The 15012-nt window shown below is 49.9% G+C and overlaps 1 protein-coding gene across 2 annotated transcripts; it reads left to right on the top strand.

Annotated features, from left to right (window-relative positions):
* The first annotated feature begins 3987 nt into the window (after nucleotides 1-3987).
* Nucleotides 3988-14971, top strand: TLDC2 (TBC/LysM-associated domain containing 2). Of its 2 annotated transcripts, XM_025876313.2 has the most exons (6): nucleotides 3988-4054; nucleotides 5270-5431; nucleotides 5926-6078; nucleotides 8303-8398; nucleotides 13773-13846; nucleotides 14836-14971. In XM_025876313.2, the coding sequence occupies exons 1-6, from the start codon at nucleotides 4025-4027 to the stop codon at nucleotides 14969-14971; spliced, it is 651 nt and encodes a 216-aa protein (XP_025732098.1). In that variant the 5' UTR covers nucleotides 3988-4024. The 2 variants fall into 2 exon arrangements, with proteins under 2 accessions (XP_025732098.1, XP_025732099.1); XM_025876314.2 differs by lacking the exon at nucleotides 8303-8398.
* Nucleotides 14972-15012: the final 41 nt, after the last annotated feature.

The raw sequence follows: 15012 nt of genomic DNA, 5'->3' as shown, positions 1-15012 counted from the left end.
GGATGTTCCAAGGGTCACTTAACCTTTCCCCCTTTTATTGGACATTCAGATTGTTTCCTGGCAATAATACTGGAGTTCTGAGAGAGGTGGCGTGTGGTCTGGAGAAGAAAGGAGAAGGCAAGCTTCGAGGCAGAGCTGGGATGTCTGACACCCTGGCGCCTAGAATCCCATCATGGGAGCTTTTAGGGGCCTATTATTGGCAATTGGTGCTCCTGACAGGTCACATTCTGGGTTTTCCTGGACATGAGGACAAAGAATGGGACAGCAAGGCGTATCTCACTGGCTTCTCCAAGTACCCAGTGGTTCGGGTATTGAGCCTGGGGAAAATGGGGGGAAGGGCCGAGAGGGCTCAGAGGGCCAAACGTGTGATCCCTGAACCATTTACAGTTGAAACACATAGTGCAACAGCCGTGTTTAAGGTGGCAACGGGGCCCTTCACTTTGCCTGTTTTCCCCATAACACAAGTCTTTTCTGCATCCCACCCTTTCTGAAGGGGGCATTGCTCCAAGAGACCTAGCCTTGGGCAGCCTATCTAGGGCTCAGGTCCTCACCACAAAGCCCAGCAGAAGAGCACTCTCTCAGTTGTGTGAGAACAAGGCGGGCCTCCTGAGACAAGGGGCTCACCCACCCAGCAGAGGCCGGGAGACCACCGCTGGACATATCCTCCAGGGGATACTGCCCTGGGTCGAGACTGTTCTGGGATTCGCTGAAGCCCCTTCCAGCTGGAGGTTCTGTGGTTTGACAACGCAGCATTCACAGAATCCTACTATGAGCCAGGGACAGAAAAGTAACCCCCGTGGGCAAAGTGCCTCCTGTGTGCCAAACACCGGGCTTCCCGTGCATGATCTCACCTACTGTCACAGCCTGCCAGTGAGGCAAGTATCATCACCCCGGGGGAGAAAGGGGAAACAAGCCAGGACTGGGCCGGACTGCTTCTCTCTGCTTTCCAGCCCTGGGCTTCCACCACAGCATGGGGTGACCGATGGAGACTCCCATAGCATTGCCCTTTCTTGTAGCATTTGTACCTGATAAAGCAAGGTTCCTCATGGTGGGCTCCAGGCACCAGGTGGCACTGGCAGCTGTGATGAGAGTTCGAGAACCCTCTCTTTGGACTGGTGGGGGCAGAGCTGGAGGTCAGAGGCTGACAAGGTCTTGTTTGTGTGTGTTTATGGGATTTGAGTTTCTGATGGACAATAATCACTGCCGGGCTTCCCAACTGGAACGGGAGTGGGCGCAAGGCCAGGGCTGGCCACCCTCTGGGCAGGTATAAGAGCCAGGGAGGAGTGCCTGGAGCCTGGCGGGGACAGAGGGGCCAGACGCTGCCAGGGGGACCAGGGTGCAGAGCTAACGCTGCTTCGGACAGACCGCCGGGTGCAAGATTGGTTCTGGAAGTGGCCCCGTCTCTGGAGAATCTGGGAGATGAGCTAAGGAAACCCTCAGGCTGGACAGGCTGAGGGGAGGTTGCCAGAAGCCAAGGCTCAGCAGCGTAAGTACATTCTTTCACAGTTCCTGCCTTTTTCTTCCCCGCTGAGCTGCTTCTTCCCCCCACTAAGTGACTAAGTGACCAAGTGTCAGGAATTTGAGCCCTGGATTTCTCAGTGGCAGTGTGTGGGGGTGGATAGCAGCAAGCACTGTCATTTACCCACTGCTCACCAAACCCCAGGCGCTCTGGGTTATCTCATCGAATTGATAACAGAAGGATGGAGACTGGGCTTGGCATCCTAGTTCTTCAGGCATTATCTTTTTTTTTAAGATTTATTTATTTATTTATTTGGAAGAGCGAGAGAGTGCACGCATGCACGAGTGGGGAGAGGGGCGGAGGGAGAGCATCTTCAAGCAGACTCCCCGCTGAGCAGGGCTCCATCCATGACATCACGACCTGAGCCGAAACCAAGAGCTGGACCCCTAACCGACTGAGCCACCCAGGTGCCCCAGGCATTATCTCCTTTTACTCTTACAACAGCCCTATGAGGTGGATATTAGTATTTTCCTGAAGAGGAGACTGAAGCACAGAGATGTTAAGTAACTTGCCCAAGGTCACATAGCAAGGAAGTGGCAAAACCAGGATTTGAACTCCCTGACTCCAGAGCCTGTACTCGTCACCACCGTGTTATACTAGTGGGGCTGTGGTAAGTCTCTTCCACTTTCTGAGGGGTCATTTCCTTATCTGTAATTTAAGGTTATAAAACTTGATGATCAGAAATATATTACCCTGAGATTTACTAAAGATACCTTGAGATGGGTCAGCTTTAAGCACCAGGAAGCCTTGTTGGAAACATTATCGAGAATTATGGGGGTGCCAGGGTGGCTTAGGCTGTTAAGCATCTGACTTTGGCTCCAGTCATGGTCTTGGGGTCCTGGAATCGAGCCCCACGTTGGGTTCCCCGCTTAGAGGGAAGTGTGTTTGTCCCTCTCCCTCTCCCTCTGCCCCTCCTCCTGCTTGTGCTCACTCTCACTCTCTCTCTCTCTCTCTCAAATAAATAAATAAAATCTTAAAAAAAAAGAAAAAAGAACTATATGGGAGTGCCTGGCTGGCTCAGTCAGAGGATCATGCGACACTTGAGCTCAGGGTCGTGAGTTAGAGCCCCATGATGGGTGTAGAAATTAGTTTAAAAAAAAAAAAGAACTATGTGTATGCCTTTTGATTTCAGCATTCAACTTTTGGAATTTATCATAAAGGATATAATCAGATTTATGAGCAGGGAATTTCATTACAGTTTTGCTTATAATCACAGAAAATTAGAAGCAAACAAAATGTCCAACAGTTGAGGAATAAATAATACATCTTATGATGAAATAATATGTAACCATTAAAAATCATGTGTTCAAAGGGTGCTGAATGTCACTGGAAAATTCTCATTTTTTTTTTTTTAAATCTTTTTTCAATACACAGCCCCTAGATTTATTTCTCAGTGACCAGGAGGGAAAGTCTCTCACGTACTCGAAAAAGATTTTGCATTATTATTCAGACCTGCTGTTGTTCTTAAGTTTCTCGGAAAATTCTCATTTTTTTAAAAGATTTTATTTATTTATTTGAGAGAGAGAGAGAGCATGAGCGGGGGGAGGGTCAGAGGGAGAAGCAGACTCCCCGCTGAGCAGGTAGTCCGATGTGGGACTCGATCCCGGGACTCCAGGATCATGACCTGAACCGAAGGCAGTCGCTTAACCAACTGAGCCACCCAGGCGCCTGGAAAATTCTCATTTTTAAGTGGAAAAGGCACTTTATAAAATTATACATGGTATGATCTATTTATAAAAATATGCGTATATATATTAAATAAATGAAAAAGACTGGAAAAAATACACTTAAGGGTTGAAAGCTTATCTCTGAGAGATGAAATCATGAATATTTTTGTATCTTTCTTTATTCTTTTCTAGATTCCTCAAACTTTCTATAATATACATGCCTTACTTTTTAAATTAGAAAAATGAAGATTTTTTTAAAAAATGAAGATTTTGTTCATTTGTTGTTCTTTTGGTTCAGGCTTGGCTCCTTGCGAGCTTCTGTTATAATACAGAGGGAACTGAGTTGCCTGCAGTCAGTATTGTGAGGGCCTCTGAGATGATCTCGTCCAACATGTTTCATGTGGGAAAACAAGCCCAAGGGTGCAAGGGACTTACCCAAGGTCAGAGAAAGAACCAGAGACTCCAGGCCCCCAGCCTGGAGCTCAGGCATCTGCCCAAAGGGCCAGAATCCCTAGGCCAATCTTCTAGAAGGGTAGGGAGATGGAAGGGAATCAACTAGAACTACTGGGTGAATTTAATGCGTGTTAGTTGCTAACTCCAAGTGAGGCTTTGAATGCGGAGGGTAGCTGACCTCACAGACCTACCCAGTGATGATTAGTCCTGGGAGTGACGGGGGAGAGAGAGAGAAAGAGCAAAGGGCAGCTTAGGTGGCCCGGAGCTAGCAGGGTGTGCCCCAGGCCTCTCCCTCTCATTTCTAGGCCTTGCCTGCCCGCCCGCAGTACTCCCTCCCCCTGGGAGGGCTGAGGACTCTTACTACCAGCTTCGGGCCCCGGACAGAATGAAAGGTCGCTGGCGTTACACTCGGCTGGTAAGGGGCCCAGCTTGGGCTGGGGAGTCAGGTCAGCAAAGGTGGGGGAGGCCAGATCTCTGGCAGGGTGGGGTCTGGGCTAGGACTGGAGGCAGGCCGGAGCTTTGTTCCCTTCCAAGTCCCTCTCCGGCCTGCCTAGAGTTCAGAGTTCAGGAACCCCAGGGCCCCAACCCCATGGTCCTGAGACCCTAACAAGCATAGACCGCTGTCTCCAGCCAGATGGAGCTCTGTCCAGAAGCCCCATGCAGCTAGGACCCCTTCCTTAGGCCTGAACCTGGGTAACAGAAAAGCAGTGTCCTGGTCATTTCTCATCCTGGAGGAACCTCTCCTTATGAAAAGTCCTCAAGTCATTGTGCGCAGGTGCATGTGTACACACGCACGCACGCACAAACACACACATACCCTCAAACATACACTCTGGACCAGAGCGGAAGCTCAACTGAACGAATGCATAAACCAAGACACATCCACACTGACACACACACATATTTGTACAATCCCAACTCACACTCACAAACATGTTGACAGGTAAACAGACGAAGTTACTCAACACCTTCTCACACTGATTTGCCAACACAAGTCTATTTTAAGCTGATACACACCTTTGCATGGATGAACACACATCTTACACAAACCTGCACGTGCTTTCTCAGCTGCTACATGCACTGTCTCCCTGGCTGACAGGGAAGCCTCTGGCCCTCATTTCTTTTCTTTGTAAAATAAGGATAGTAAGGATCCTAAGAATTCTTAGGATTCTTGGGAAAATACAGAGAGATCATGCACAGTGAGCACTCGGCCAGGCCTGGTCAAGGGTGTGCTGACCAACATCGGCCACTATCGGTATTGTTATTGTTATGCTTATTGATAGTAGTATTATTGTTTTGGGTGCAGACACACAGGGTCACAGCTCGCAAGGCTGGGCCAGGCCGGGCTGCCTCCTGCCTTCTCTCCTGCCCCTGAGCTTAGAACTTGAACCTTGGCACCCACTCTGGATCTAGAGCAGGCAGGCAGACAAACCACAGAGTCCATGGCCACATCTGATGGGCATGTGTACCTCTGACCTTCGGCTGGCAGGGGCCAGGGTGGGAGCCGGTCACAGGCAGGGGGTGGGTGGTGGTGGCAGGGGCCTAAGCAAGGGTGATGAGGCAGCCGAGGCTCTTGGGCTCTGGAGACATGGAAGCCGATGTCTCCTTGTCCCTCTTGGTGTCTTCACAGCCCAGCCAGGTGGAGGACGCTCTGTCTGCGGAGGAGGGTGAGGAGGAGGAAGGGGGGACAGCCCCAGCCGCAGCCCCCGTCTCAGCTCCTGCTCCGGAAGATCCCGTGGGGCCCCAACTGGCAGAAGCCAGCCAGGTTCTAGGAGCCTCGGAGATTAAGCAGGTTCGGGCACAGGGCCAGGAGCCTCAGGGTCCCACCCTCCTGCCCTACCCCAGCCAGGTCCAGGGACAAATGGGGTCACTCCGGCTGTGTCCCAAAGCTGGGGGGGGCGGGTGGAAGGATGAGGTAGGAAGGATTGGGGGAGGGATTCAGCATCTCATGTATTCTCCAGCCTCTAGGGACCAAGGTGACCAAGGGGAGAGAGTCCTGAGGGAGACCTGACCTTGGTTCAAATCCTGGCTCTGCCACTTACTCCCTGTGTGGGCTTTAGGCAAGTGGCTTCACCTCCCTGAGCCTCATTTTCTTCAACCGTAAAATGGGAATAATAATCCCTCTCTAAGGGGCCCTTGGAAACAGTAAACTCCGGTGGCACCCATAAAGCACCATGCTTGTGTGAGCGGGGCCTGTCCAACTTCAGTCCTTCTGTGACCCTGAGGATAGGGTGGAAGGAGCGGGGGAGGACAAGGGTCCTTGCTCACCTCCAGCCCTGTCCTTAGCTCAGCCTCCACCTCCCGCCACGAGTCACCGGACATCCCTGGAGCCTGGCCTTCTGCACGTCGAGAGATGGCTTCAGCCTGCGCAGCCTGTACAGGCAGATGGAAGGCCACAGTGGGCCGGTGCTGCTCGTGCTGAGGGACCAGGATGGCCAGGTGAGCTGGGCCCAGGGCCCCAGCCTGAAGCCCTGGGGGTGCCCAACCACACACCAGCAGGCCCTGCCCCAGGGCAGCCTCAGGGGCGGGAGGCAGAGGTGATCGCCCGTCACTTGTAAGGGACAATGATGATGACATAGAGACCTCCCCCATTCAGAGCCATTCCTTCCTTCATCCCCTAATTCATCCATTCAACACATGTACATTAAGCACCGTCTGTGTGCGAGCTTAGATGTGGACAAGAGCAAGGTCCAGGCAGAAGTGGTTCCAGCCCTCTTGGAGCTACAGGCCTAATGGGGAGGTGGGCCAGAGGTGAAGCAAATAAATAACTGGGGGGACATCTTAAGTGGAGGAGCTGCACCTTCATGATCCGTTGATGCTTTGAAAACATCCCCCGGTTGGTTGGGGGCTAAGAGTGAAAGCTGGCTTTGAGGAGGTAGCCACAGACCTTGGGAAGGCGCTGTCTCAGATCCCTGTGGTCTCGCCAACGGGGGGGGGGGGTTTTGCCCGGCCCCCCAGAAAGGGGCCAGGGGGGGGGGGGAAATGCTGGTTTCAAGTGCTCTTCCATGGGAGGAACATGTTAGAGCTGGGAGAGATCTCGAGGGTCCCTGAGGACCCTCACGTGGGCAGGAGCTCCTTCCATCCTCAAGATGCCAATCAAAGGGGCGCCTGGGTGGCTCAGTTGGTTAAGCGACTGCCTTCGGCTCAGGTCATGATCCTGGAGTCCAGGGATCGAGTCCCACATCGGGCTCCCTGCTCAGCAGGGAGTCTGCTTCTCCCTCTGACCCTCTTCCCTCTCGTGCTCTCTATCTCTCATTCTCTCTCTCAAATAAATAAATAAAATCTTTAAAAAAATAAAAAAAAAAAGATGCCAATCAAGGGCTTTCCACCTCAAGGCCGCAGAGCTCATTTCCTCAGGATGGAGCCCCTTCCTTGGCAGAATGCTGCTGACTATGAGGAAGTGACTGCTTATATTAAGCCAAAACCTACTCCCCATGGCTGCCTCCCAGTGGTCCTGCCTCTGCCCCTCAGCTCTCGGTATAAGAGGGAAAACCTGCAGTCCACCAACTATCCCACAGGAGAAAATGGCTAAGTGAACTATGGTTCTGCGACCTAGTGAAATATTACCAAGAGCTGGGGAAAATGATGTAGAGCCATAGCCACTAAAAGTATTGTTTTTATTATTTTTATTTATTTAAGACTTTATTTTTATTTTTTTAAGTAATCTCTACATGCAACGTGGGGCTTGGACTCACAACCCTGAGATCAAGAGTTGCATGTTCCCCCAACTGAGCTGGCAGGCACCCCAAGTTTTTGTTCTTAAAGCAGGATATGAAAGGCACTCTTGGGCCAATGGAGAAAATGTATTATGAACTAGATACTAGATAACATTATGGAATTGCTCTTAATTTTCTTAGGTGAGATGATAGTATTGTGGTCATACATGAGAAAATCCCCGTTCTTAGGAGCTGAACCATTTAGGGGTAAAAGGGTTATAATATCTGCAACCTACTTTCAAACAGAACACCCAAAAATATAAGGAGAGAGAAAGTGAACATGGCGAACACATTCACGATTTTGAATACACATGGAGGGTATCTGTACCCTGATTTTACTTTTCTGTGTGTTTGAACTTTTATAAAGAAAAGTGAAGGGGGGAGGCAGCTTACAAAACACAGGTACGGGGCACCTGGCTGGTTCAGCTGGAAGAGCATGCAACTCTTGATCTCAGGGTCGTGAGTTTGAGTCCCACCTTGGGTGTAGAGATTACTTAAATAAATAAAACTTAAAAAACAAAAACAACAATACAGATGTACTATAGGATCTGGTTTTCTGCATAAGAACATATACACTGGCATTAAACAGATGCTGGAAGGAAAGGCACCAAAACGTTAAGAATAGTTACCTTGGGGAGCAGAAGGGGGAATTGGAATATGGCTTTAGTTTCTCTTTCTGCTTGTCTATAACTTCTAATACTTTTCTACAAGGATTACTTTTACAAAATAGGTACGTTTAAGAAAAAGTAGGAAGACGCCAGCAAGAGTTCTTCCTTGGGGAGTGTTAAGGGAAAGGATACATGTTGATGGGCCCATGCGGCCCTCCCCACCCCCCAGCTCTGTCCCATGCTCCCCGCCCAGCTGGGTGAGCCTACATCACCAAGCCTGGAGAGTGGGGTTGCCTCTTCTCCCCGCGAGCTGCCGCAGCAAGCTCCTCTGCTTTTCAGATGTTTGGAGCCTTCTCTTCCTCAGCCATTCGACTCAGCAAAGGCTTCTATGGTACTGGAGAGACATTCCTCTTCTCCTTCTCCCCACAGCTAAAGGTGATGTTCCCAGCCTTCTAGGGAGGGGGGAGGAGGGCTATGACAAAGATCCTGAGGCCCCAGTGGCCCCTAGCTCTATCCCCTTGCCAGGGTGCCTGGTATTCCTCCATCTTTCCACAAAGGGAGTGGGATAGGCCAGTGGTGGGCAGCGCATCCCCCTTGGCCCTGTTCATCTTCATTTCTTACAGTGCTCAGGAGGTCCCTGGCCACCACAGACTGGCTCATAAAGGAAGAGCGGTGTTGCTCACCCGATGCAGGCTGCAAAGACAAGATGGGTCCGAGTGCAAGTAGATCTGTGGGTGCACAGGTGGGAGAGGAAGACAGACACATCCAGTGACTTCAGTCTTCTTAGGAAGTGTAGGCTGAGGTCATCGGCTAAGAGTGAGGTTGGCGGAGAGAGCGTACAGACTGAGCAGAGGGAAGGTGTCAAATCGTCCTTACGGGAGTGGAGAGGGAGGCCTACTGGAGAGAACCAGAGAAACAGAAGGACAGCTAGGCAGCGTGAACTGCAAGTGGGGAACGTCAGCTTAAAGGCAGTCTAGTCCCCTGGTGTTTTTCCGCCAGCTACATTCGGCTCCTTGGGTTCCGGCGTGCAGAGTGTAGCTGGGAGGGCTCCTCCAAGATGGGGCTTCCGCCAAGGTGGTGTGACCGAGCGAGAGAGGGAAGCGGAAGCCGAAGGGAGTGGGAATGTAAAATGGACCACCGAACCTAGTCTGGACCAGTGGGGAAGGGCAGCCAGGGAGGCTGAAGGACAATGAGACGAAGACGAAAACAACAGTTGAGAGGTGGCCTTGTGGTCAGACACTCGGAGCAAGGACACCAGTCGAGCCACGTGTTGGAATAGAAGATCCAAGAGAGAGGGCCATTGGAAACAGAGCGGGAAGGACAGGTTCCTGGGTGTGAACAGAGGGGACAGTGGCTGAGGTGGGGGTAAGAAGTCTCCGGTACTGGAAAAGGAAGGGCGCTGAGGGCAGGCACGGGATGGGTCTGTGTGGACGGTGAAGTTCACCGAGGACACTAGCAGGAATGAGGGAGGAGGGAAGGAGGGTGGGACAGAGCTCAAGCCTCTAATTCGTGGTGACTGGTGACTAGGAGATGGGTGAGTGACAGAGACAAGACTGGTGGAGTCAGAGGGTACTTGCTGCTGGAGAGCAGGGCTTTTGAAGGAGGGAGGGGGATGGTTAGTCGCCAACATCTCCCATGTAAAACTTTTCCATCTCTGAGCTATTTATTGAATAAAACGACTGAGCGCTGTAGGCTTGGCACGAAGCGCACTACTTTTACTACTCATATAAATAGTAGCAGCTAACTGGGTACTCATGTACCACCTGCCAGGCACTATTCTGAGACGTTCACAAATTAGCGCATTTAATCATGACAACATTCCTCTGAGGGACATACTATTATTGGCCCCGCTTAACAGTTGAGGAAATGGAGGCACAGAGAGATCGAGTGGCTTGCTAGTCAGTGGCGAGGATGAGATGCAGAAACAGGCCCTGGGGCTTGAACTCAGCCACGGCGCTAGGCTACCCCTCTAAATGACGGAGATGCTCTCAGGCTTGCAGAAGAGAGGCAATCACAATATAGAGCGATAAGGGCTGTGGAAGAAACCACAAGGAAGAGCACCTCTATCAAATGGGAGTGGGGAGATCAAAGGAGACTTCCTAGAGGAGGAGCTTCTTGAGTTGGATCTTGATGGACAAACAAGATCACCAGGTGATGAAGGGCATGGGGAGCAGTCTTCTTGGAGCATGTGCAAAAGCACAGTAATTGGAAAGGAGACAGTGCCCATTTAGGAACCCAAGAGATGAATGAGTAGGGGGTCAGAGTGTGTCTGCACTGCCAGAGCATGCCCTCACGATATACTTGTTCAACGGATGAAGAACTAGTCCCAGGTGTTTTTGTTTGCTGAGAGACCTCCCCTCCAATGCATGGACCATGAACCTACAGATATACTCAGCCACACAATTATTTGGTCCCATGACAAGGAGGTCACAAGGAGCTATGGACTCCCTGCTAAAAGCAAAACACAAGGTATCTATTGCATTGTCTCCATCAGCCAGCCTGGTAATCTTTTCAGGAAACAGGAAAGGGGTGCGTTGTTCTAGTAAACCCGTGCTGGATTCTAATTACCACTTGCTTTCCTGTATTCACATGCTAGAATTCTAAAGTTCTCGGATTTTCCTCCTACTACACTGACTACTCCTTGGCAGAATCCTTTGCTGGTTCCTCCTCACTTCCCCAACCTTTTGACATCAGAGGGTCCCAGAGCAAAATTTTTGGTTCTTGTCTCTTCTCTACCCTCATTTTTTTCAAGGTCTCATGCTGATGGCCTCTACCCCTGAACCTGAAACTGACATATATCCAACTACTACCAAGAGTTGCTGCATGGATCTCAAGCCCGGCATTTCAAGCCTCACAGGTTCCAAACCGAGCTCCTGACTTTGCCCCCAAATCTGCTCCTCCTGCCCATCTTCCCCAATGAAGTTAATGGCACCTACATCTTTCCTACTGCTGAGACCAAAAATTTTGGGGTCTTTGATTCCTTTCTGTCACACCCTACACCTGAGTTGTCAATGAATCCTGATGGCTCTGCCTTCTCTATCTATATCCAGAACCCACGACTTCTCACCATGTCCTTTGCTGTCACCTGGTTCAAGCCAGCATCATTATTTGTCCTTGTTCCTGCTATACCCTCCTAAAGGGTCTTCCTGCTTCCACCTCAGTCATCCCAATAGCTAGAGTGTTCCTTTTTTTTCCCCTAAAGATTATTTTATTTATTTGTTTATTTATTTGAGAGAGAGAGAGAGAGAGAGAGAATGAGCAGTTGTGAGGAGGGGCAGAGGAAGAGGGAGAAGCAGACTCCCTGCTGAGCAGGGAACCCAATTCAGGACTTGATCCCAGGACTACAGGACCATGACCTGAGCTGAAGGCAGACGCTTAGCAGACTGAGCCACCCAGGGGCCCCTAGAGTGTGCCTTTTAAAAGGTAAATCATAGCATGTCATTCCTTGGCTCCAAGCTGCCAATGGCTTTCTTTCTTGGAGAAAAGCCAGTCTTTATAATAACCTACAAGGCCTGTGCGCCTGGGTGGCTCAGGCCTTAACCCTATCTGCCTTTGGCTTGGGTGATGATCTCGGGGTCCTGGGATCGAGCCCTGCATCAGGCTCCCTGCTCAGTGGTGAGCCTGCTTCTCCCTCTTCCCACCACCAGCCACCCCGCCCCACCGGTTGTGCTCTCTCTTGCTATCTCTCTGTCTCAGATAAATAAATGAAATCTTAAAAATATATATAACAACCTACAAGGCCCTACATCTTCTGGCCTCTCTCTTATGTTGTTTCTTGTTATTCTTCCTTTCCCTCTCTCTGCTCTAGCCACAGTGAGCTCTGAGCTGGCCATTAAACATGCAGGCCTGTTCCTACCTCAGGGCCTTTGCATATGCTGTTCTGCCTAGACTGCCTTCTACTGGATCACCACATGGCTCAGGTCTCACCTCCTTTAGGATTCTGCTCAAATGTCACCATCACAGAGAGGCCCTCTGTGACCAACTAATTTAAATTTATAACATTCCATTCTTTGAAAACTCTTCTTGTCCTTCTCTACTTTTTTATCCTTAGCATTTGTCACCACCTAACAGTCTATTTATTTTACTTAGTTACCTGCCTCCACCTACTAGAATGGGAGTCCCATGAAGGCAGGAATTTTTGTCTATTACATTCACCATCCCACCCAGTACATAAAACAGTGACTGGTACTAAAGGCTAAAAATAATTAAGTAAATGAATGAATAAAATTTTTAAAAATTTGAAAAATTGTTGAATGAAATTAATTCTTTTTAGAGGGGCTGTCTTCTCAGCCCCCGTTATGGAATCTTGGTTTTTTTGTTTTGTTTTTTTTTTGTTTTTGTTTTTAATTGGGTAATCTTTGCCTGTCTTTGGTCTTTTGACACCTCTTGTGTTCTTTATGAATTCTCAGTGGCTCCTTGATGGTGATTCCAAATAGCACCATGAACAGGGTCTTCGTTTCTTCCATAGCAATATTTATCTTACTCCTTCAAGTCTGAAGGTCACATTCTTCGATGAAAGTAGAGCAGGAATTGAATGGTTCTGTCTTTTCATGGTCACTTGTTAATATTATCTTATCTCTTCTGAGCCCAGGGTTTATTTTATTAGTCTGTTTTCTTGCTAAAAACCCTTTGGCTGCTCATAGCATTTTTTTAAAACAACTAACTACAGGCAGTAATATGCAATACATTCATGGCCTTCTAGAAATATTTTTATTAGCCCAATTGACTCTTGAATAATTTATTCATTCAACAGACATCTATACCATGCCTTGGGAATATTGCTGGGAATCAAGACCGCCCTCACAGACCTTACATGGTAGTGGAATAAGCAACGGCACATTGGCACATGAACAGGGTCATCTCAAAGAGTGCTAAATGCCGAGGAAAAGGAAACAGGGCCTGGGAGGAAGGGCTACTTTAGACAGGGTGCCCCAGGAAACTTTTCTGGGATGACATTTGGGCTGAAAGATGAGAAGTGGGCCATTTCAGGATCTGGGGGAAGAGCATCCTCAGTAGAGGGATCAGCAAGTGCGAAGGTCCTCAAGCAGGAATAGCTTTGGGTGTCCCAGGGACAGCAAGGCCAGGGTAGCTGAAGTGAAGTCAGTAAGGGGGTGAAGAGGTCAGAGAGGAAAGCAGCGGTCAGAGCAGGCTGGGTTTCTGGCTGGAGTGAGCAGTTGGATTGTATTCCCATTGCAGCGGGATTGCAGCAGGGAGCCCTCGGAGAGCTTTAGGCAGAGGAATGGTAATATTGATCACAAGGCAGAGCTGAGATGGGCTGTGGGCAGGTGACTGGAAGCAGGGACAGGTAAGCTGTGAGCAGTGAGGAGTGACTATGGCGGGGATTGGGTGGGCACAAGTGGAGATAGACGCGACAGAAATGGGGGTAGTCTGGCTGTGTCTTTGGGGTGGGGCCAAGACCTGCTAACGAACGGAGTATGAGGCAGTGTGGGAAGTGGGTAGGCTCCAGGGAGAGAGGAGGAAACAGCTCATGGCAGAATCAGGGCCCAGCTCCTGACCAGGAACTTCCCCCTCCTCTCTCCAGCTTTGCAAGCAGGATGCTATAGAGTTCTCGTCTGTTTCTAGAACAGGGGGGGGCTTGGGTTGTGGGAACTGAGACTGGAAGGCAAGAGGAGATGAAATCCGGGGAGAATGGGAAGAAATCTCAGGGGCCAGGGTACTTCCCGACGCTTAGGTGGGGCTTGGGCCTGGATGTTCCGTTCCCTCCACGACACTGCCACCCAGTGGTGTGGAGTCAAACTGCAAGGGCAGGACTCCCCGCAGTAACCCAGCTTTTCTCCCGTTATCCCAGGTCTTTAAGTGGACAGGAAGCAACTCTTTCTTTGTGAAAGGAGACTTGGATTCACTGATGATGGGCAGCAGCAGGTGCGTGTCTCAGTCCTCCCAGGGTCTGGAGTCTTGGGGTAGTCTGTGTTCTGGTCCCTCCCCCATCCGGAAACGCTGGGCTGGGGCTGTCCCTGATAAGATGAAGCTGGTGGTGAACTTCCAGGCCTTTCCCTTCAACATGGCCCAGGTGTTGCCTAGTCCCCCAGCCAAACCCCTCAAGCCTCCTCTAAACACCGAGGGGGTAGAATGGCATGGACTACCCTCCAAAGTGTTTACAGTTGATGACAGCTTAGTCTGAATGCATGTGATTTGGGGAACAGCATTCTGCATCGTTGGATGAGGCTAGGGTCAAGGGATGGGAGGCTAGATCAGGGAACATAACTCACTGGAGGAAGGCAGGCATCTGCTGAGGAAACGTGTGTGTGTGTTTTGGAGGGATGAGTGGGTTAGGAATAAAAAGCCTTACTCCTGGTGAGACCTCCAAATTCAGGCAGAATAAATCTTATCTTGAGGGCAAAGATGAAAGCGGTGTTTGACGAGTACCAGGCAAGTTCTTTGCCCTCCCAGCTCCCTGAAGAGCCCCTACTGAGACAGTTTGGCACAGAACATACAAGCCATTGCTGATTTGCAGTAACCCACTTCCCAGCCCCAGCCTGGTTTGCTGTCCAATGAGGGGATCAGAATGGATGCTTTCTGAAGTGTTTTGGGCTGAGTCCATGCCTTAAGATTCACTCCTTTGATTAAGCATTGCCATCTTTAAAATGTTCCATATGTTCTAAAACTGGACTGTGGACAGTGGTGCACCACTGTATATATTTATTAAAATCATTTAACTATTAAAAAAAATGCTCCAAATCCTATGGGGAACAACATGTGGAGTTCCCAACAATTCTGGATATAAATCAGTTTACGGAGATAAAACAGGCAAAGCTGAGCTGTGGTCATGGTGAGGCCAAAGGCTGATGGTGTAGACCTGGAAGGCCAATATCCAGGAGTGAGTCATGCCGAGATCTTCCTCTTCTCTTTAGTGGCCAGTTTGGGCTGTGGTTGGATGGAGACTTGTACCATGGGGGAAGCCACCCTTGTGCAACCTTCAATAATGAGGTGCTGGCCCGGCAAGAGCAGTTCTGCATCAAGGAGCTGGAGGCCTGGGTCCTGAGCTGATGCAGCTTTCTGAAACAACAAATGCTTGGACCTGCTCATGA

Source organism: Callorhinus ursinus, unplaced genomic scaffold (genome assembly GCF_003265705.2).
Source record: "Callorhinus ursinus isolate GAN/ISIS: 27379988/994484 unplaced genomic scaffold, GSC_fseal_2.0 scaffold38, whole genome shotgun sequence".
In the NCBI taxonomy this organism is placed as follows: Eukaryota; Metazoa; Chordata; class Mammalia; order Carnivora; family Otariidae; genus Callorhinus; species Callorhinus ursinus.
The sequence above is the reverse complement of the archived record's forward strand: the minus strand, read 5'-3'. Positions and strand labels throughout refer to the sequence as shown.

What these genes read in the sequence shown, in the direction of transcription:
- TLDC2 (XM_025876313.2), top strand. Translation starts at nt 4,025, where the DNA reads ATGAAAGGTCGCTGGCGTTACACTCGGCTG. An exon ending in CCTTCTCCCCACAGCTAAAG is followed by an intron (nt 8,399 to 13,772) that starts GTGATGTTCCCA and finishes CCGTTATCCCAG; the next exon opens with GTCTTTAAGTGGACAGGAAG. An exon ending in CTGATGATGGGCAGCAGCAG is followed by an intron (nt 13,847 to 14,835) that starts GTGCGTGTCTCA and finishes TCTTCTCTTTAG; the next exon opens with TGGCCAGTTTGGGCTGTGGT.